This window comes from Urocitellus parryii, chromosome 2 (genome assembly GCF_045843805.1).
Source record: "Urocitellus parryii isolate mUroPar1 chromosome 2, mUroPar1.hap1, whole genome shotgun sequence".
NCBI lineage: Eukaryota > Metazoa > Chordata > Mammalia > Rodentia > Sciuridae > Urocitellus > Urocitellus parryii.
The window spans coordinates 179959651-179984074 of NC_135532.1; the positions used below are offsets into that span (position 1 = coordinate 179959651).

Here is a 24424-nt window from a genome sequence, read left to right on the forward strand (position 1 = left end):
GCTCTTCTGCTGTATTATTGAATTTTGAACTTGCCAGTCTGATAATTGTAAATTCAAGGCTGTGTTAGACCTGAGTCTGAAAATGATGGGCAGGAAAAGAGGAGCAAAGAGGACACATAAAGGGTAGAAAAATGAATAAATATTCCCAGTATGAGATTCTATTTTTTAAAAAAAGATCTCACAAGTTCCCTGGAATAAGGCATGCACTTGAATTTTGAAAGTTACTTAAGCAGCCAGCTAGCTTTGCAGGTCAGGATTTATAACCCTTCCTTTTAGGGCCTTGACAAACAGTACCAAGGTTCTGACCTTAAACTAAAATTCCTAAAACTCTTAGTACCCGAAATCATGCACCCAACATTCCTCCCCAGCATGCACTTGATTAGTCACAAGGAGCCATCATTAATGCCTGCTCCGGAAGGAAGCACAGCATGGAGAAGTTAGCAAGTTCTGAGATAGAGAGACCAGCGTAGACAGCAAAGCACCATCTCTGGGCAGATTAGCCTTGAAGGATGTCAAGATCCAGATCTTTCAGTGTCACTTCGGTGATCTCAACAGGAACTTGGTGTTTGTCACTATTCCAGGTAACCCTCTTTCTTTCCAGAAGACTTTCTAAAATACTCTGAGGATTTGACCTGCTATTGATATGTTCTTTGGGCATTGTAACCACATTTTTAAAATAATTCCTTTAAGAAGGGGTTACCAGCATCTTACAACTTATTTGTTGGCTGAAGGTACGGCAAATAAAACATCCAGGGCATTTGGTTGACATCTTCTTTTTTTTTTTTTTTTTTTTTTAAAGAGAGAGTGAGAGAGGAGAGAGAGAGAGAGAGAGAGAGAGAGAGAGAGAGAGAGAGAGAGAGAGAATTTTTTTTTTAATATTTATTTTTTAGTTCTCGGCGGACACAACATCTTTGTTGGTATGTGGTGCTGAGGATCGAACCCGGGCTGCACGCATGCCAGGCGAGCGCGCTACCGCTGAGCCACATCTCCAGCCCTGGTTGACATCTTCTTTATTTAGTTCTATTCTTATGATTGAAATAATATGATGCACATTTAACCTTTGCTTCACTTTGCTATGCTGTGAAATTTTCAAAACATCAAAAATATTGTTGACACAGAGAAAGGTATCATGGCTAGATTAATTTAAGAATGTTGCTTTTTGCCTGCAACCATACTTGATTCTCAACAGTTTTTAAACGCTGACTGATGTAGAAAGAAGCATTTTAGCATTTATTTTGGTTCCCCCACTCCAGCATCCTTTTCTGACCAATAACTGTATCTTTGTATCTGAAACCAACATATCTGAAAGACTTAGATCTAAAGCATATTAAAACGTCCCTCACCATTTCAAAATAACGTGGGAGTCTGACAGCTAATGCTTTGGCAGTGAGGTGGTAATAATGAAATACCATATATACTCAGGTACAGCACGCAGAGAAGATTGGGAAGTGACTTGAAATGCTGGCTTTATTTGTTTATCTGTTAAGCTAGATCCCAGATGATTTCATTTACTCATAAATAAACTTTCTTTATGGACAAAATTTGAGTGTTCATTTTCCTCTCAGTTAGTATGCAAATCTATTTGCAGCAATCTAGCAAAAGAAAATGCAACTCATTTTCTGTGCTTATAAATTGTTCATTATCATGCTCTCTGATGACCAATTCATGACTCCATCTGCAACTCCACAAATCTCTTTGCCCAGATAAACTTGGTGGTGTGCATACAAGGTGCTGAAGAAGAAGAATTTGGAATTAAGGGAGAAAATTCATATCTCATACAAAATTCCTAGGTCAATCATTTAAAGTTTGTAAGTTTTTACCTGTACATATATGCAACAGTACAGTGAAATAAATGCTTCCACTGACCTATTTGGGCTGAGTTTTATAGCTACGTTTAAGTGACATCTCAAGGCTTTTTTATTGTACACAGAAAGAGTTCCAATTCTTAGGAAAAAACAAACACACAAAGTCTTTAGAAAGAAATAGTTTCTTTCCTTGTAATTGTGGGTGTTATTATAACCTGTAAGGTTCAACACAGAGAACTAGGATAATTGTGATGGAATGCTTAGGGGTTTGGGTCTTCTAAAGGTTATTATTACCTACCCTCTTTTTGATAAAGATTATAAATCTCAGCAGGAATTCCATATGATCTTAAGTGGACCTCAGCTTTAGAGCTGTTAAAGTCACCCCTTCATGCATACATTTAACACCCATTAATGCAAATAGGTTTGACTTATGTTTCCTCATACTGGGAACTTGCTTCCTTTGCATGAAAATACTACCCACAACTAATGAACTCTTTCCTCTGCCTTGAATGCAAAAATACACAGAAAAATGCAAGGCATACAAAATCTCTTTAGAGCAAGCAAAATCTGCCTATAGAGAAAACAAAAAACTCTTTTCAAATATATCTATAGTGTATGTAGGATAAGAATCTAGTTTGCAATACACATCTCCTGTCACTGTTGAATTTAAAAATCTACCTAGAGAATTTTTGTTGTTGTTGTTTTATGATGGTGCTGGGGATCAAACCCAATGCCTTGTATTCTAGGCAGTCTCTGTACCATTGAGCTACACCTCCAGCCCCCAGAGAAATTTTTTCAATTAAAACTCTGTACACCAACAATAAACTATGCAGCAGAGCTTTTAATTAAAAAAAAAAAGAAGAACAACAACAAAAGAAAGATATAAACCCGCATTGTCTCTAGGCACTGCTCGTATTAAAGGATTAGACTGATGAGATGTTGGATTTTATTGTTCTAAACATGTGTTTCAGTTGGTGCTTTCGAATCTGCCATGCGAAGAAAATGAAATGTAAGTAAATAGCAATAGATTCCTTGTTTTGATTTAGCATTTTAAAAATTCGAACAATCAAAAAGAATAAAGTCAATTTAAAAGCCCCCAAAGAGTTTCAAGTGATGGTGATAATCACATAACAAAAAGACTAATAGTTTTTAAATGCAGATGGCTTAATTTTTCTAAAACCAGGAGATAATCATTTTCTTAAGATCGTTATTAAATAAAGAAGGGGCCTGGTTTATTTCTAGATATTTTTGGTCACTGACTTCCCCTTCCTTTAAGCATCCAGGGTGCTGTAAGTGCATGAGAGAATCATCATGATGTCACCTCCTCCGCAGCTGCATTCACATGCATAGGTCACAGCAATGATGGGTGGCAATTTACTGGACAACAAACAAACCCAAATTCTAACTTGTATTATGTGTACATTTCAAAGTGATTCTGATATGAATTATGTGAATAATTGACTCGCTTTTCTCACTTTTTGTGCTGTGGATTTAATGGTTCCCAGAATTCTATTCGGGAGATGGGGAGAAGGTGCCATTAATAATGCTGATGATGATTCATGATAACTGTAATGCACTGTGACTTAGTGCAAGTGTCAGAAAAGCACTCCTGCCAAGTGCTGTCTTCTGGTTGCTACACTCTCTGCCAGCCAGCTGCTTTCAATTATCATTGTCTATTTCCCTCAAATCCAAGGTCTATGGACACTGGCTCTAAAGTAAGAGTCGGGGCCAAATGGGGCTTTCCTGGGCTCTGGAGTCATTCGCCTGTCTCTGGAGGATCATCTTCTTGTTAACAATCTGCTTATTAAGTGTATGCCCCTTTTAGTGTTTGCATCAACCTTCATTGCTGTTTCTTTTAATTTATTTTCAGACCTGCCATTTTGTTCTATCTCTTGCTGTTTGTGACATGATAATTTTTGATTATAGGCTTTCCTGACTCTGGATTTCATGGCTACACTCATCCTGCCTCATTTTTTTCTGCCTTTGACTCAGAAAAAATAGAATACAGGATTTCATAATTGGAAAGTATCTTAAGTGTCAATTCTAATTCTCTAATCAACATGACAGGGAAACATGGCACTGAGGAACGATTTATATTTAATTTTGAGCCTCTGAGGCTACAGGTCTCCTTTTTAGGTGAAGAAATTGAGATCCAGACAGATAGTAAACTAACAAGAGGACTTCCACTGATACTTAGGTATGACCTTTTATTGGCTACATTTAAGTTTTACATCTAAACTTTTACATCTAATTTTCCATTATATTATCATTATTTCCCTTTTGAGTGAAAACTAGAAACTGCCTTGTTATGATCTGGATGGAGGTGTCCTCCGAAAGCTCACGTGTGAGACAATGCAAGAAGTTTTGGAGGAGAACTGATTGGGTTATAGCCAATAAATCAGTAAATTAATCCCCTGATGGGGATTAACTGAATGGTAACTGAAGTGGTAGGGTGTAGCTGGAGGAAGTGATTCATTGTGACTTTCCAGTATATATTCTGTATCTGGTGAGTGGAACTCTCTCTCTCTGCTTTCTGATCATCATGTGAGCTGCTTCCCTCTGCCACACTTTTTCACCTTGATGTTCAGCCTCACCTCTAGCCCTGAGGAATGGAGATGGCCTTCTATGGTATAAAAAATCTGAAACCATGAGCCCTCAAAATAAACTTTTCCTCCTCTATAATTGTGATGGTCAGATTCTTTTAGTCACAGCAATGAAAAAAGCTGACTAAAATGTGCCTCAAATGCATTTCAAATTAGTAGGAAATAAAGACAAGAGAGTAGCTGGAAGAATAGGGAAGTAGAAAGTAAAGGTATTGGAGGTAGATACAATCTCTCTCTTTTTTTATTATGCAAGATAGTGTTAGTGAGATTAGTCTATAATGAAAGGTGTGCTGGTTTCTTAAAGAGTAGAAGTTCCACATCCAAACAGGATTCACTTTCTCTACCTATATTTGTCCTAGAGGTCTTCAATTTAGGATTTCATCTTTGATCTGAGACATTATCTTTGTTAAAATCCATTACCTGTCCAAGAGAGTATACATTCAACCTTTATCAAACTATAAGAGAGTAACACAAACCCACTAGATTACAGGTAAAAGGAAGCATAGAGATGGCCCTCTCCACATGTCCTTTTGAAATGAGAAACATAAAAGAAGAGTAACTTGCCCAAAGTTCACACACAAAATGGACACAAAAATCAGAGATGGATCAGAATACAAGGGCGTAGAAGAGCAGAAAGAAAATGGAATGAGGGCTATTCTGATAGAGGCCGTGTTTGAGTGAGAAAGGATCTCTGAATAGCCAGAAATAACTTTGTTTTTCATTAATTAACTTCTGTGGTCCAATAGTTTGCAAAATGATTCATATATATATATATATATATATATATATATATATATACTCAATGTTTAAAATTTTTGATCTATTATTAGTTCTATTTAAATTTGTTTTCTAACACTAGGCTTTTGATTTTGTGATATGACCTAATCATTTTATTTTTATAACTGAATTTTTAGTAGCAATAATGCATTGCATCACTTTACATAAAATTTAAGTGTTAATTTATTGTATGAAATCAAATGTGATAGAGCCCCCTCTATCTCTTTAATCCATTCCTCTCCCCATAAATAAACAATTACACTGATTTGCATTATGTAGATGGTGATTTATAAATATATATATATATATATATATATATATATATATATATATATAAAGTATTATGTAAATTAATTTTGTTAATAAATTTCCTAATGACATGCTACCATCTCACTTGGCCAGTGAGGGTAAATATTTAGTTCAAGAGCAAGGAATCAAAGAAGAGGTAGAGTTTAGATGAAGACCCAGAACCGACTCTAAATTCTGAACCCAGATGTTTAACCATAAAGTCATATTGTACATCTGACATTTAATCACTATAAACTTGGTGAAATGCCTGAGGAACATATAGCCTATTCAGTTTCCTAGATACTATGCAATTTACCACCAATTTCTGGATGACATGACTTACTACCCATCTTTCCCACCTGTTTGTGTGCATGAATTGTACATTGGCCTAATTGGAGGAGTTTTATTTAAAAAGAAAAAAAATCATGAAATTTGTTATTTTATTTATCCTAAGACTATGGAAACACTGTTCCTATTATTAACAATGATCTCTTTATGAAGTCCCATGGTTTGAATTTTTCTCTGGTTTCTATAGGAAGAATAGTTTTACATCTGATGAATAATGTTGTTTGTTTTGTTCATTTTAAAGGACAGTATATAACCAATTCTCTCTCATCTAATTAACTGCTAGAAAGCTTAAGCCAGATCTGGAGTTCAGTTCTTTTATAAATGGGACTTATTACATTTGGTTTACAAATTGATCTCATTCTTGTCTTATTCTCTGTGCCTGATACTCTCCATGCTCTCACTTGTAAATTTTTTTTATTTTTTGTATTTTCAGTATTTCCTGAAAGCATTTTGGAACACAGGATATTGGATGCATTCAGCTAGCACTCCATACTGTGTAGAGCTGAGTTTTAGTGCTCCCAGTTGCAGTATTGCATGGTGGTAATGGACATGGCTCCACAGCCAGACCATTTGTGTTTAAAACCTCTGCCACTTCCAGGAATGCTAATTTGGACAAGTTACTTAACCTCCCTGCGATTGAGTTTTCTGAATTATAAAAGGAAGATTATAATAGTGTGGGCCTCACTTATAGTGCTGTAAGTTCTAAAGTGAATTACTTGACATGACCTAATGTACCTGGTTTGGAAGAATGCCTGCCATAGAAAATTGTAGAGAGGAACAAATGGAGCAGATCTGCAGTTTTCTTCCTGAATTTATGTAATTAATGAATTTAAAATTTTAGTTGCATGGATTCTCAGCACTGAGAAGACCAACTAGTCTAACCATCCATATAGAGCAGGAATCATTTCCAGAGGATCCAAGTAAAGAAGGGCCCTTGTTCTGGTAGAAACTGAAATTATCTCTATCATCTACTTCTAGAAGATTCTGATTATTTCAAATGTCTTCCTTAAACATTCCTTTCTGCTCTCATTTCTCCCTGATAGCTATCTTGTTTTGTTTTTAACATTAGCATCCTAATTTGAGCAACACCTGAATAATAACTTCATTTTTTAAAAATATAAACTTTGTATACTAAAGATCTTGCATTTAAAATTTGAGCAATTGGAATGCTGTTACAGTTCAGAAATTATTTTTTTTAAGAATTCAAAATGTTTTTGTTGAAGAATTGAACTTGAGAAAGAAATGGGAATAATGGTGAGAAGGAAGGAGGCAGAAGACACATATTCTATGTTAAGTTCCAGCTAGTGACCTCCCACTTTCATTCCTTATTCTGGATCCCAGGTGTACAGTGAATAAAATCCTTAGAGTGAGATACATGTCAGAATTTTTGGAATTACATGATAGATGTCAGAATTTTTGGAATTACTTGACAACTCCATTTTCCAGCTAAGTTCTTTTTGGCCATTTTATCACTTGTAAGAACAACCACCAGAGGGTGCACAGGGCTAGAAAAGAGAAAGTGAAATAAGTCAAGTTTGGGTTATTGCTAGCACTGAAAACAATCATGAGTGGCTAATAAATAAGAATTATGAAATAAAATGAGACACTCAATATTTAGACTTGACTTAAAGTTATATAGGCTAATTCTAAATGTAAAAATAGAGGAGATTTATATATGCATGAAGATGAGATAATCCATTCCAAGCCTTGATCTTAGAAGTCAAGATCTACAAACAAGAAACTTCAGCTTTTTTATTTGATCAGGACACCATGAAAATTTACCTATATTCATCTCTTGAGTTGGATACTATATTTTGAAGATTTTTATATTTTAAGGTAATATTTTAATACTTTCTGATGACAAAAGTAATGCCTATATAAATATTCAAACAATATGAAAATATTAAAAGGAAAATGTTCTTTATTATACAATCTTCAAGAGAAGCCTTGATGGTACAATGATGGAATATTTTATATTTAACCAATAGCTATTTTTGCTGGAATCATTGTATTTGTGTAAAAGAATATATACAATATAGGGCTGAGCTCTCTAAATTGTTTTTCTTACAAAACTTTTAATTATAAATAAAAATCTACATTTTTCTCTATGACAAGATAATATTCCCTTAAAAGATGTGTCATTAATTATTGTTACCATCCTTTACTAATGATCACTTATCCTGAGATACCTTTGAAAGTTATACTTCAGTTGCCTTTTTGGGGGGGATTGGGGGAGTAGAAGAAATTGAATTCAGAGGCACTTGACCACTAAGCCACATCTCCAGCCCTATTATGTATTTTATTTAGAGACGGGGTCTCAATGGTTTGTTTAGTGCTTTGCTTTTGCTGAGGCTGGCTTTGAATTTGATGTCCTCCTGCCTCAGCATCTCAAACCGCTGGGATTGCAGGCATACACCACTGTGCCCAGCTTCAGTTGCAATTCTTAAATCAGCATTTGTACATATGAACTTTCCTAAACTCTCTGGGTGCTTAAAACAAACAAACAAACTAACTAACCAAAGAAACAAAAATAAGAAAATAAAAACTTTAGTGTCTGGGTGATTGACTTATCTTCAATGTTAAGGCAAAATTTCTAAGTCAATAAGTATTAGAAAGTCACTTCTTCTAACTAGTATAATGATGAATGTGAAAGCAATAAATTAATGGATGCTTATGAGCACTTTCAAGCTGAGAAGCACTAAGTATTATTTTAACAGTGGCTGAAAAAGCATGATTAAGGATGGTTCCATCTCAGAAGCTTATCAGGTTGTGATGAACAGTTTTCCCCTGTTCACTCTCAAGACAGTTTAGAAGTGGCCATACATGAAGTCTGGAAAGAAGTCCTTATGCAAACATACACTCTGCACCAGGTCAGGTATGTGAGGGACTGAGACGAACAACACATATATCTCTACTCCTGGTAGTCAAACCCATGTGAAATTTGTTTTTGTGTGATCTTTTCAAACTTACCTCAAGAATGATTGAGATACACCTCAATACACAAACGAACTCACCCCTCCAACTGAAGAAGTCAACTCCTCTTCTTGGCGAATGATAAACATGTGGCCACATTCATTTTCTTTCTAGCCTAACTTCTTTCTTTACCAATTGTTGAACTAGAAAGCAACCAATTTTCCAATGCTTGCTGCTCTACCAAGATATTAAAGTTTAATAGAAATTATAAACCTTCCCTGGAGAATTTGCAAAGTAAAGGACTCTAGATACCTGGATCAACAGAAGGGTGATATGATTACTTGCCTAATACCGATGACACATTGGCCCTAAAAAGTTAGTCATGACCTTCTTGTTGCACAACAGTATTTTTAACTCTAGAATCAAACGTATTTCAGGGCAGTCATCTGTTTGTATGTCTAGCACATTCAAACCGTTCCATCTTTTCAGTGCCTTGGCACGGACACAGTGTAACTTACACACTTAATTTTGCTGGGAGTAGGTTGCCGGGCAGGCATTGTGGTGGTGGTAAACAAACAATTGTTCTGGGGAAACAGATGTGGGGATGTGGTGAGTAAAAATTTTATGGCCCCAGAGACAAAGGCTTTAGCCAGCTAGAATTCTAGCACTTACTGCTTTTCTTTTATCACCAGGTGTCTAAATTATACTGATCAACACCCTAATGACTGGTACATCTGGTAAGGATATTCTCAATTTGTTTTATAAAACATTTGGTGAAATATGCATATCATTTTCCTAAATAATTTTAGACAGCACAAGAAATCACACAGCTTAAGGAAATTAAGGGGTCACGTACATCAATATCTATAGAAACATCATTTCCAGATGGTTGTCCAGTGTTTACTTATACATTTTCTGTGACAGTGAACTTAACTATTTTTAATAATGTATTTCTGAGATGGAGATTTTTAGTGGTAAATTGTTTTTTTTCCTCTTGAAATTTTTCTAAATGACTCTACAGATTTTACTTTTGGTAATAAAAGCAATAAAAATAAGCAGCTGCCTCTTTTATGAGATAGTTCATTAGAAATTTTAAGATAGTTGATATACTTCCTAAATCTTGATATCTGTAACTTCCAAATTTCATATTATCAGTTCTATTAATAGATGATTAGCTCTGAAACATGGAGACCTTATCTTTTTTACCTATGAATTCCCTAACCCTAACATCACTTACTAAAAATATTAGTTGAATGAAAATATGGAGGTCTGGAATGACTAGATAATGTTCCCTTAAATGATGTGTCATTAATTATTGTCATTAATGAATGTATGGAAGAATTAACTAGTTCAATAAATAAGGAACCAAGACACTGCTTTTTAGAATACTCCTTCATTTTCCAAGGATGAAGTATTAATCACCACGTGGTAAGATCAAGCCTCTCTGAGGGCAGACAATATTCCAGGCCTGTGGCAATTATGGTGGGGGTAGATTGCTTAAGGGATTCCAACACCCAGTCTAGCTGAGTCCCTGACCACTTTTCAGGTAGTAATAGGAAGTCTTTGCTTGCTCTACCTCACTCCTCTCTGGCTGCTTCTGACCTCAGGTTCCTACTGCTGATTTTCTTGGTGTCTCTTCTCTGTGGAGTGGTGCTTTGCTGTCTCCAGTGCTGGCTGAAGAGATCCCGAATGGATTCCCCAAGACGCACCATGGCTGTTTTTGCTGTTGGAGATTTGGATTCCATTTGTGGTGAGTTGACACAGAGTTCTGGAACTTCTCTGTGAAGCCTTGAAAAGCTATCATCTGCCAAGTGCATCAGTGAACTCAGAATGGTAAATGGCTTATGGTATAGCCAAAGGCATGCTTTGAGAAGAGTTTAAGTGAGAAAAAATCAGAAAGAAAGAAAGCCCATAAGAAAGAGAATATATCTTAGGGAACTGACTCACATTTGAGTATGAGATAAAATCTAAAGTGCAGAAGAATATTCTTGAGTTTTTGACATCAGTCTATCCAACTTGTATTCATAGTCTTGGTTACTTAGCTATGACTCACTTAACCCATCTGAAGTAGCACTAAACCACATTTTCCAGATGGTCTACTGCCAACGCACAGTGTGAAATCATTGTGACTGGACAGGGGAGTGCCAATCCATATGCCCTTTCTCTCCAGACACGCTGACAGCATCCTGATGCTGCCTGTACTCAATCTCCACCCCCAAAAACATGTTCCTCCCTCATTTCCCAATTTGCATGAGAAGGTAAGAAATGAAGAAATTAAAGATCTTAGAATTGTGCGTAGCTTCCAACCCTAGCAATAAATAGGAAAACAAATAAACGAACAAAAGAAAAAAACTACCATGGATTTCTGGAAGGCTACAACTGATAATTCTTTTCTTTAATCATTAGCTTATTTCTTCATATTAGGCTTCATCTTCATTCAAACAGTGTTATGAGAATTTCCCTCTTAGGTACTACATCACATGCCACAATTGTCCCAAGAGTTGGTAAAAATAAACTGTTTTAACTTCAAAAGTTACTTTAAAATTTAGTGATTGTTTTTACTATTAAATTTTTCCCACCCAAAAGTCCTTTAACAAGGACAAGATATTATCAGTTCGGGAAATGGTTATTTTGGGAAGAACAGTTAAATTCTCCAGTGATAATACATCTTTCTCCTGAAACTAAAAAACACTTTTTATGAAGCAGAGAGGGTAATAGGGTTACTGATCTTTTAACAAAATATGTTTGTTAAATATGTCAAAGGGATCTACATGTTAATGTCGGCCTATTTTTCTTCATTAAACTACAGATAGTTAATAAATGGCATTATAATTCTTCCAGCTGAACTTGCATTTCTAAAGAGAGGCACACAATTCTCCATCTTAGCCCTTCTCTCACTTTGAAGAAGAACCTTCCACTAGACTATCTTGAATATTTTTTTTTTTTAAAAAGTTTGTTTCTAATTTTAAGCTACTCAATTATGCTGCTATAATGTCTAAGGCAGTTTATGTTCCTATTTCTCTAATGCTTTTCTAACTTTTGCAACGTGTTTGTTTTGCCTGCTCTTGAACTTGGGTGAACCAGCCAGAATAGATCTGAATGTGGAAGAAGGGGTCCAGGCTGATACTCTGTCTCAGCCATAAGCACATGATAGTATTGAGTCCTGGGCATTCAGTCACATGCTCCATATTATTCTGAAATCAATATGAACAAGAAAAAAAATAAACTTGTAAAGAAATTGAATTTTTAAAATAACAACATGGTCACAGTTTATTTTACATCTAACAAGTGATAGGTTGAGGATTTTTTTGATATTCTCTGTCTTTGGAAGTAGTTGTTATTTCTCTTAGAGGATTTTATCTACTCTCACACTTCTGAGTTAATATACATAGAATTCTTTGCTGTAAGTCAACTAGTAGACTTCAAACTACCCAGAATTGTGGGTAAAGAGTCTATGAAAATTTAGGCTGGACACTAAAGGGCTTAGCCATTTCATCCCTGTACACAAAGTATAGCCACAGATGCTGAATATCATATATTTTCATGTAGTGACTCCATAACTGTAGGGATTGGATTCTAGTATATTTCTTTCTGTCCTCATTCTATCATTTCCTCCCAGTGCCACTGGTACAGCTTCTGGGTCATATTTTGCTCATGAATTATCTTACAAAGCTTTTTCTCTATTGTCAAACTTGGAGACCACAGGCTCAGTTATCTCTTACCATTTATCTTTTCCCTTCCTACAATGAGTTGGATTTCTCTTTATCCAACCCACTGCCCATCTTCCATCCTCTCTGAGTGATATTCAAGATGGCTATGAAGGGGTCTAACAACCATTCACAGTTTTGCTGTGAATGTTGCCCCAGAGTTAATGCTTTTGCATTCCTGTTTCTCCTTTCCCAAACAAAATACAAAAGGGTAATTAAGGAAGTGGTGTTCTCTATGATCCCTAGAAGTTTCTTAACAAATTTTGCTGGAAATGAATTCCAGAGAGTTGATATTTTGAGGGAGTCAAAAACCTTAATCCACACAGGATTTACTTGGCTGACTGGATTCTCATCATACCGTCACCTTTCCAGGTAAATGATTCTTCCTACCTAATATTTCTGTAAGAAGAAGTTGCTCTCCAAAGGGAAGCTAGAGAGTCTCTCCAGGATCTTCCTGTGGATAGACATTGAGGGCCCAAACCTGTCTCCATAATTTTCACCAAGGAGGTGCTCATAGCTTGAGGCTGAGTCCAGAACCTGAGGGGTTCACATGATCACACACTGAAGTACGGGGCTGTACCTGTGAGTTTTCCTCACAGTCACTATTTGAAAGAGGTAGAGAAAAATTAGAAATCATTTGAATGACACTGGTGACATACTAGAATATGAAATAGAGGTTTGGCCTTCCTTTTATCTGTTACACACAGAGGAAGGCCCAGGGTGCTCCCTTCTGAATATAGAATATGAGAAATGGGTCATTTAAAACATTTTAATGGAGATACTAGATTTGATATATGAAGCTTGGGTTCCTCTCAGTCCTTCATTCTATTTCTTCAAAAGTTATTTCACTTTTATGTCATGACTTTTTGATCATATTTATTGAAATGGGTCCGCACATTTGATGTAAGTGTCAAAGGTTTGACTCTCAGGATCTCATGGAAGCTGCCCTCAAATGAGAAGAGTCAAGAGGAGAGTTTTGGCTGAATATCAAAGGTTGGAGTTGACTGAACTTCACTAATGTTACAATATATAAAATAGACATTTTATCTCAATAGCAATTCAGGCTAACATTACATGACTCAGGTTACCAATTATCTTGATTAGAAATACTAAAAAGAGTGCTGGCTTCAGCAGCACATATACTAAAATTGGAGTGATACAGAGAAGATTAACATGGGCAAGGGTGACATGCAAACTCTGGAAACATTCCATATTAAAAAATGCTAAAGAGAAGAAAGTAACTACTTGACTTGTCATCCTTATAAAAGGTATTTAAGGAAGGGGTTGCCATGCCATCCCATGTCAATGTCTGATGAGATTTCAGGCCTAAAAAATGTCCTTGGGAACTCAGTCAAACACTTTAGAGCCTAAGAACATCCCCTTGTCCAGTAGTGATTATCTCATTTCACAGTATTGTGCTGGTTCAGCGCTCAGATAACCATATCTTCCTACCCTTCATAATATCTATACTCTAAATATCTTAATATCATAATATCTATGCTCTTAATATAATATCTTAATATTATAATATCTATACTCTTGAATGGTAGATCCTATACTTAACGGTTCCTCTAAATAGTCATTGGGTTCAGTAGAAGAGTCTCCAACACTTATTCACTCAGTTATCATCTTCAATGCTCATACATCATAATGGAGATCTTTATTTCCCAGAAAGGAAGAAATAATCCCTCTAATATTCCCTGTTATGGGTTGGGTTGTATATCCCATTGAAATAATGTGTTCAAGTTTAAAGGCTCGGTACCTCAAAATCTGGCCATATTTGAAGATAGGGCCTTTAAAAAGCTAATGTAAAATGAGGAAATTGGTGGTAGGTGTTAATGCAACAAGACTAACATCCTTCTAAGGAGAGATGAGCACACAGGCACAAAGAGGAGACCATGTGAAGAAACAGGGAGAAGTTGGTCATCTGCAAGCCAAAGAGAGTTCTCAGAAGAAACCTAACCTGGCTGACTCTTGATCTTGGACATGTAATCTCCAGAATTGTGAAAAAATAAATTTCTGTGCTTAAAGCCACTCAGTCTGTGGCACTCTGTTATGGCAGCCCTATTACACAGACCTTGGAGGTTAAAGAGGAAGAGAAGGAATTGTCAACGAAAGAAGGAGGAAGACTAAAATAAAGTCAAGAAGGTAGGTAAGGAGGAAGATGAGGACTAAGAGGAGAAGAATCTTAGTTTGAAGTTGTATTTTAAGGACTAAGATTAAAATCTATTTATTTTATAAAAACAAAAAACAAAAACAAAAAACAAAACAAAACAAAAAACCTACAATTGTCTTATCTTTTTCTGCTCCAGGCCCACTTCCTTTTCCTGGATTTAGCTCCAGAATCTGCTAACTAGGTCCTCTTCCCTGCTTTTCGTTCTCCCCACCCCCACCCCACTGATCTTCTGGATGCAGTTCTTCTTTCCATCTCTGCTCCAAACCCCTACAATATGCATTCAATGTCTTTACAGATTCTCGAATGGATATCTATGTAGCAGTTTCTGATGTCTTCTTGTGCTTTTTCCTCCACCATCAGACATGAACAGTTCTAGTATTGGGTATTTTGTTTCCTTCCAGCACTTATGTTAGGTGTAAAACTTATTTCTTCTATCAATGGTTAATTATTTCAGTACCTTACCTGTTTTAATAATACTCTTGGAATTCCTCCTAAATGATAACTCAATAAAAAACACATTTGCAACCAGTTCCCCCCCCCCCCCGCCATTAATGTGGAAATGAAGACTGAAAGTGCACAATGGGCTGCAGAAAGATTTCTTAAAGGAATCTGTGAAAGTTTTTAGTAAAAATGGGGCAAAATAGAAAATTGTTAAAATTCTCATATAACCATGAATATCCAAAATCTCTATCATTTGTGATCATTACATACCAAGGACTATAAGACAAAGTGAACCAGATAGAATTACAAGTGATCTTAAAAGTAAACATGCTTGGTATAGTGATATACAGCAGAAATCCCAGCTATTGACTGGTGGAAGTGGGAGGACAGCTTGAGCCCAAGAATTCTAGACCCACCTGGGCAACATAGCAAAACCCCAGTCACAAAGGGGGGGAGGGGTGGGGAAGAAAGAAAGAAAGACAGAAAAAAAAATTTAGTTTGTTATGTTAGTTATTTTGTTTTAAATTGGTATGTGAAAAGTAAGTAATGTAATGTCAACGGAGTTTTAAAATTTGTTCAAAAACACAAGATTGTTCTATTTTAATTCACTGAAAACAAGGATAAAGGAAAGATTTCACTGAAAATAAGGCCATAAAGCTGAATAAAAGCCCCTATTAATGAGAAAATAGCCATTTAAAGACAATGAAGGAAAATAAACTTGGAGTTAAGGAAATAAGTAAAAGACAAATTGAACTTGCGGTAAATAAACAATGTAGTGTTCATTAGAAAAGAGCATGGGAGAGTGACCAGGCCACTATTAGTCCATGTTTTAATGAAAAGTAGTGAATCACTATCAAATCTACTTCAGTGTACTTTTACTCTCCTTCCATATTCTCCTGGATTGGAGCTGGGTTCTCTCAGCCCTCAAGGGGTCCCCTGACCTTTCCTGAGGAGGCAGCAAGTTGCAAGCCCACAGAGACACTCCTCCTGGGGACACTCATTCTGGCTTAGCTTCTCAGGTCTGTCTAATTTTCTCTTTTTCTTATTTCAAAGAAAATAGAGATCCTGGTGTTCCAGCAGTGATTAAATGTGAGTGTTCTGACCCGGAGAGAGGAAGGAGGCTGGAGAGAGGTGAGCAAGAAGCAGGGCCTTTCACACTGTGTCCCTTTCTCCCCTCTGGTCTCTCAGGATTTGTTCATTTTAGGATCCTTAGAGATCTCTTCTGTGTATTTTATGTTCTATGTGTAAATGGTCTGGGATTTTTTTTTTTTTTTTTTTTTTTTTTTACATAGGGAAAAAAGGAATGTTTTATTCACACACTTTCCAGGAAGGGCATGACAACAGTAATAATTCACATTTATGGAACATTTACTGTGAGCCAGGACTTTGATATTTGAATTTCATTTATTCTTCTCCACAACTCTTTGAGGAGCCTACCATAATTTGAAATACTCTACAAATGAGAAAATGAAGGCATTTACAGACTAAGCAGCACAGTTAATGGATGGTAGAGTCAAATTGAGGCCTTTGAGAATGATTTCCATATACGATAAAGGGATGAGATTAAGGAGGAAAAAGAGAACAAATAGAAAAGACATATTAAAATGTCAAGTCCAGGGCTGGGGATGTGGCTCAAGCAGTAGTGTGCTCGCCTGGCATGCGTGAGGTCCGGGTTCTATCCTCAGCACCACATACAAACAAAGATGTTGTGTCCGCCAAAAACCAAAAAATATAAATATTAAAAAATTCTCTCTCTCTCTCTTAAAAAAACTGTCAAGTCTATTGGAATTATTCTTAATAATGTGGAAAACATGAATTTTGGGTATGAAACTCAGTGGTAAATGTATAGGTTTTACAAAATTAAGCAATAAACTCTAATACTTTAGCCAGCAGTTCTAGTAATACTATAGGATTTTTGTAGGCATTTTAAATTGAGTTCCCTTAGTTTCTTAACTTTGTAAAAGATAAAAGTAATACCTGCTTTCCCCGCCCCCAATTACATGAATTATATGTAACCATGCCTTGAAAACAATTAAAAACTGATATACTTTCTATTTCAAAAGCTTTCTGAGCATATTAGCTTAGTTATCTTTATTAATCAAATGCCTTGTAGTTTTTTATAACAAGTTTCAGAGCAACAGACAAATCTGTAGCAAATAATAAAACTTTCCAATCACAGAGCATAATTGTCAAGATCCTGTTCCCTAGAACACAACATTCATAATAGCAGTAGTAGAGTATATTGGAGAAGTAGAAGTAAATTAGCAAAGGTAATAAATGTGTTAGAGTCACCTGGTCAACAATTTCCAGGTAGACATTACCATTGACTTTATATTGACTATACCTGGAGCAGTCTCCCAGGAAAATAGTCAATATTGAGTACAAGCTTTCACAATGGCTGGAATTACTTAGGCAAATATGTTTTACTAATGATCAAGTCCCACAGACAGCTGGTGTCAGCCTAAATCTATAGCTTTACTCCAGGATATTTTTTATTTTATGATTTTTGTTCAAACTAATATTGATACTTATTAAAACATTATGTAGCCATTAAAAATAGAAGATCAGGAAATACTATTATAAACAAAAAGTACATGTGTATTCATAGCATAGTAAAATTATTGATAACTAATAGATAATAATAATAAACATTACTGTGTGCCAGAACTCACCTTAAACATTGTACTACTTTTTTATAGGTAGACACTATCATTATCATTCTATTGTACAAAAAAAGTTTGGGTAAATAAATATTATGTAATAGCCTAGGAATGGATTATTCAATTAAATAAATAACTTTCTGAGAAAATTACTGAATCAAGAGGTGAGACTAATATTCTAACTGTATTCTACCTTTCATATGCCATATTAATGTGTGCATTATTACACTTTGCTGTAAGGACCAGCAAGATAAGAAATCAGGCAAATACAAATGTATAAAAATTCATGATTCTAAATTGTTGTTCCACACCCAAGTAAACATTTTGAGTAATCTACATATGGGCTTGAGTGATGCAGCTAATGCCTAATAAATAACACATTTTTAGATTTGTTTTATAATTGGACCATGTTCTTTGGAAACTTCCCAGTGGAATTCTTCAAGGAAGGTCAGCAAATTTCTATTAAAGGACAGATAAAATATTTTTGGCTTTGCAGTCCATATAGTCTCTGAAGGAACTACTCACCTCTGTCACTATAGTTCAAAAGCAACCATAGTCAATATGTGAATGAATAGGTATAGATGCGTTCCAGTTAAATTTAATATACAAAAACACCCAAGAGCTGGATTTAGTTCAAGGACTCCTAAAAAATTAAATTTATGGTCATTACTATTGTTTTGGGAAGAAGCAATCAAAATCATTCAAAGTCATGTAAAGACTCAGGTGAAAAAAATGTACACAAAGAAAGAGTGTTATAAAATATTACTGTTGATTTCCTGTGTGGCTCAAAAATAATCTTTAAAAAAATACTAATAGAGTTCTAAAAGTTACTAGAATAAATTCAAAGTCTCTTAAGGTTACCAGTTTGTGGATGAAAAGGCCTGTTTTTGATATTTAATGACTTTATTGTACAATCTACAAACCAGAATCTTTATTTCAAAGTATGTTTTTAAATTTTAGAATCCATGTGTGTGATATACTTTAAATGCAAATTTTTTGGCATTTATCTTAATATTTTTACTATTACAAAAAAATGTTTAAAGTGATTTTTGCATTATTTGCAGTTAGTAAAAATAAATACAAATAAAGTTTAAAAGTGATATTTTAATGTAGAAACACTAGACACTAGAAAGTGAAACCTGCATGTCCTATGCTGGGAGTATTAGCTAAAATGCTGTGTAAGGAATCCTCTATTCTGTTCTATGAAAAAAAAAAAAAAAAACATTCCTCCTAGTTTCAGTTATAAAATTGTAAATGCTTCTCGATGGGTTGGTCAATAATGATATGATCACTTCATTCAAGGAAATTTTCTTGCTATCATGACTAAACTATAACTTTGGAGAGCAAGATAGTTGTAAATTTTTTCTCAAGTGTACAAATAATTTTCAGTTGCCCTAGTGATTAAAAAAAATGGCAGATTTCATCAGGCATTTTGTATACTTCTGCTTTATGCTGTCTATTAAGATGACATATCTCTTTTTCTTTCTAGGGACTGAAGCAACTGTGAGTTCAACTGTTGGAATTCACCTTCAAACTCAAAACCTTGAGCAGTACCCTGTTCCATGTTTTGACACACTAGGTCCTCCACCCCCATATGAAGAAATTCCAAAAACACAAGGTTGTTTTTAGATTTGGATCATCAACTGAAAGTATAATTCCAAAACATTAAATTTAAGAATAATTCTTTCATTTACTAAGAATTCCTAGAGACATAATAATCTAATCTGAAAATGTGCAAGTAGTAGAGAAAATGAATGTAGGGAAAAATTTAGTCATGGAGAAGTTTTAGTAATGAATTAGTGAACTTTTCATATATTACTCTGTTATACTTTTTATGCTACACAACCAGTATAATAGTTCTTCATTAGTTTTCAAGTGGGCAGGAACCAAGTGCTAGGAATCACCTCCGTCCAGTTTAGGATTCTACTGTATTGTTTGTCTCTTCCTCATTATTTCCATCTTAATCAGACCTCTCCTCTACTATAGAGTCAATAAAATTATAATACTTTAACAATGGCCTAAGTAGACATTCAGACATGTCCATTCCTAGAACCAGAAAGAGAATATTCAAGTTAGTATGAGGAAAGAGGAAAGAATAGTAAGGAAAAAATAAGCTTGGAGTTGAAGGGGGAGTTTAAATGATGAAGGAGAGGGAAATATTACAGGTCTCAGTCCAAGAGCTCTTATTCCTCAGCCTGAGGAGGGAGAAAGTGTAGACAGAAGCAGATGGATATTGCTTAAGAGAAGGCACATGTGTAATGCCAAAGAGGAGAGTAAGGAGAAGGCCGCCATTTTACTTGTGTGAATATGTACTTCAGAGACCACAGTCTTTCTCTGCCCTCAAGGCTTGGCTTTGCTTGTAGCTCCATAATAAGAAACCTTGGCATAGATAGCATTGTTCTCATTGAAGAGTCTGACTGCAGAAGTAGTAATGAGACCTTTTCAAGTGACACATCAGCAGTGACCATCAGCAGGGGCCAGGGTAGGAAAAAAGCAAATCGAAAAATACAGCAGACACCCTAGGGTATTCAGCTGACAAATTTTTTATACCAAACACTTGACGTACTCTTTGAGCCTGCTTTTTCACTATTATGACTAAAAGAACTGACCAGAACAATTTTAGAGAAGAAAAAGTTTATTTGGGGGGGCTCACGGTTTCAGACGTCTCAGTCCAATGACAACCGGCTTCATTCCTTGGGTCTCAAGATGAGGCAGAACATCACAGAGGAAGAGTGTAGCAGAAGGAGGTGGCATGATTATCAGGAAGCAGAGAGAGACTTCACTCTCCAGATAAAAATGTATACCCCAAAGGCACCCCCCTAATACCTACCTCCTTTAGCCATACCCTACCCACCTTCAGTTACCACCCAGTTAATCCCATCAGGATTAATTCACTGATTTGGTTAAAAAAAAACCTCTCATAACTCAATCATTTCTCCTCTAAAACTTCTTCTATTGTCTCACACATGATCTTGTGGGGGCACAACTCACATCTAAATGACAACACATACCTGACTGGTTATCAATAGATAATCTCAAACTGAACCAAACTTAACTTCAGTCCTCTTTTTCCAAACCTATTTTATCAAAACTTTACCCATCTCAGTTAATGGTAGCTGCAAATTTCCTGTTGCTCGGGCTAAAGGATTTGAAGTCATCCTTGAGTTTTTATGTTACTTTCTGCATCCATTTTGTCAGGAAACCTTGTTGACTCTACTTTCAATGTATTTCTAGACTCAAAGATTTCCTACCTAGCATATCTCTGGTGAAAGCCATTCAATATCCGTTGTTACCTGATAACTATAATATCATCTAAATTTTCTGTTTGCTCCTACCTTTGTTCTCCAATATTCTACCTACAATATAGTAGCTACAGTCATCTTTTCTAATCAATTATTTCTGGAGAAGTTTTAGCTTCACAGCAATATTGAGCAGAAAGTACAGACATGTCCCCTATACCCCATCTCCACACATATATACCTTATCCTATCATGAACATCCTTCACCATAATACTACATTAGTTACAACTGGTGACCTACAGTGGTACATCACAATCATACAAAGTATATAGTTTATATTATGCTTCACTCTTGGTATCGTACATTCTATAGGTTTGACAAATTTATAAAGGTGTGTATCCACCATTATAATGTCATACAGAGTAGGTCCACTGCCCTACACATTCTTTGTGATCTGCCTCTCCATTCCTCTCTCCCCCTCTAACTTCTGGCAACTGCTGATCCATTTACTATCTTCATAGTTTTTCTTTTCCAGAATAGCGTGTAGTTGGAAAAAGAAGTCTTTTCAGGTTGGCTCATTTGACTTTGATATATGTATACAAGTTTCATAGCTTGATAGCTCCTTTATTTTCAATGCTGAATAAAATTGCATTGTTTGAATGTACCACTGCTTATCCATTCACATACTGAAGAATATCTTGGCTGCTTCCAAGTTTGGGCAATTATGAATGAAGAAGCTGCTATCAATATTCATGTACAGATTTTTATGTGGACATAAGTTTTTAACTCTTAGAGTAAATACCAAGAGCAAGAGTATTGAATTACATATTTAGTTTTTTTTCTTTTTAATTCCCAATGATCTTCCAATGAGGATGTACAATTTTATAGTTCCTCCAGCAATGAGTGAGAGTTCTTGTTGTTCCACATCTTTGTTAGCATTCGGTATTGTCAGTGCTCTGAGTTTGGGCATTCCAATAAGTGAATGGTGCCATCTCATTGTTGTTTTAATTTGTATTTCTCTGATGACATATGATGTGGGATATCTTTTCCTATGAAGATATTTTTCCCACTATTAGGAGGAACATGCCCCTTAATGAAACTAATGAGATTCTACCTTAAGCAGAGAAAATGCCAAAGTCCTTGAAGACACATGGCCCTATATGACATGTACTCTTCTTGGAATTCCATTCTTACAACTCTGTCCTTTACCCATTTATTTGGTCCAGGAATATGGTCCTCAAGCCTCCCATATATTATCCACAACCATCTGCCCTTGATGGCCTTAATACTGCTTCTTTTGTTTGTAACAATCTTTTCCCAGACATCAGCATTACTTCACTCGCTCACCTTCTTTTAGCCTTTTTTTCCCCCAAGAGTCACCTTCTCATCCCGAGTCCCCTATTTTAATTGCAACCTCTCCCAACTCAGAAATTTCCCACCTCCTAATGCAGATATATATATATTTTTTTCCTTTTTTGTAACACTTATCACCTGCTGCTGTACTACACAGCTGAATTTTATCTGGAGACTGGTGTTTGTCTTTTCTGACTATAATCCAAATCCAAAAGTGGAGGAATTGTTATCTTATTTAGTAATTTATACCCAAAGTGTCTAAAGCAGCTTACCTGGTACTTAGTACAGATTTAAACAAAATGGTAAGTAGTGTTCCCTGGTTCCAGACACTCCCCAAAATAATTAGGATTTTAATAGGTATGAAGACTTCTGAAATGTAGGTAAAAGCCAAAGACTTAGCCAAAGACTTAGTGCTGTTAATATAATCTCCCTGTGTCAACTGAGAAAGAATTCTGAAGAAACATGTTAATGTAGAGTAGTAATCCCAGATATGTGTGAAGGACTTATGGTGCACAAACTGCTATCATATACAATATCAGATTTATCCTCATGATAATTTTATGACCTGGCTATTTTTAACTTTAAGTTATGCATGGTAGAATGAACATGTCTACTTCCTTTAGAAATCCACTATGATTTCAGTAATGGAACAAAAAATGTATTTAATTCAGAAAAACAATGAGACAGTGAGAAGATAACAGAGGAAACTTAGCCAGAAGATCTCAGTACCTGAAAAGATTAATGAGATGGACACAGATAGATGTCCTAATTGACAGGAGCTTCAAGTTTCTCCACTTTGCTAAGTGTCTTTGGGGAAGAAACAGAAAAATGAAGCAACTCAAAGCTGAAGCAAATCCAGAAACACTCACAAATCAGAGGCATTGCAGCAGCTCAGAGAAGAGCCAGCTCCAGTCAGATCATGACTGTAAATGGTCAGAGGAATGACTACAGACAAAAAAAATGTCATGTAGATGACATCGTAATCAATGATTAATAAGTGGAAGATGAAGAAAGTGAAAAAGCAAGGCAATTATAAAATCCATAAAAATAAAAGATTAATGAAAGAAATCTATAAAGAATTACTCTGTTTAAGATACTGAATTATAAAAAATATGAATTCTATTGTGAATCAAATATTGTGAATCAAAATTATTATTATTTTTTTTTCTTTTTTTATTGGTTGTTCAAAACATTACAAAGCTCTTGGCATATCATATTTCATACATTAGATTCAAGTGGGTTATGAACTCCCATTTTTACCCCAAATACAGATTGCAGAATCACATCTGGTTACACATCCACATTTTTACATACTGCCCTATTAGTGACTGTTGTATTCTGCTACCTTTCCTATCCTCTACTATCCCCCCTCCCCTCCCCTCCCATCTTCTCTCTCTACCCCATCTACTGTAATTCATTTCTCCCCCTTGTTTTTTTCCCATTCCCCTCACAACCTCTTATATGTAATTTTGTATAACAATGAGGGTCTCCTTCCATTTCCATGCAATTTCCCTTTTCTCTCCCTTTCCCTCCCACCTCATGTCTCTGTTTAATGTTAATCTTTTTTTCCAGCTCTTCCTCCCTGTTCTGTTCTTAGTTGCTCTCATTATATCAAAGAAGACATTTGGCATTTGTTTTTTAGGGATTGGCTGGCTTCACATAGCATAATCTTCTCTAGTGCCATCCATTTCCCTGCAAATTCCATGATTTTGTCATTTTTTAGTGCTGCCTAATACTCCATTGTGTATAAATGCCACATTTTTTTTATCCATTCATCTATTGAAGGGCATCTGGGTTGGTTCCACAGTCTAGCTATTGTGAATTGTGCTGCTATGAACATCGATGTGGCAGTATCCCTGTAGTAAGCTCTTTTAAGGTCTTCAGGGAATAGTCCGAGAAGGGCAATAGCTGGGTCAAATGGTGGTTCCATTCCCAGCTTTCCCAGGAATCTCCATACTGCTTTCCAAATTGGCAGCACCAATTTGCAATCCCACCAGCAATGTACAAGAGTACCCTTTTCCCCACATCCTCGCCAGCACTTGTTATTGTTTGACTTCATAATGGCTGCCAATCTTACTGGAGTGAGATGGTATCTTAGGGTGGTTTTGATTTG

The 24424-nt window shown here is 35.7% G+C and overlaps 1 protein-coding gene and 1 pseudogene across 1 annotated transcript; both read left to right on the top strand.

Moving 5' to 3' along the window:
• The first annotated feature begins 509 nt into the window (after positions 1–509).
• On the top strand, positions 510–19347 carry Tmem207 (transmembrane protein 207). Its single transcript, XM_026389303.2, has 5 exons — positions 510–581; positions 2777–2814; positions 9427–9471; positions 10342–10484; positions 19208–19347. Exons 1-5 carry the CDS (start codon positions 510–512, stop codon positions 19345–19347), a joined length of 438 nt encoding a protein of 145 aa, XP_026245088.2.
• Positions 13560–13659, top strand: LOC113183176 (U6 spliceosomal RNA; annotated as a pseudogene).
• Positions 19348–24424: the final 5077 nt, after the last annotated feature.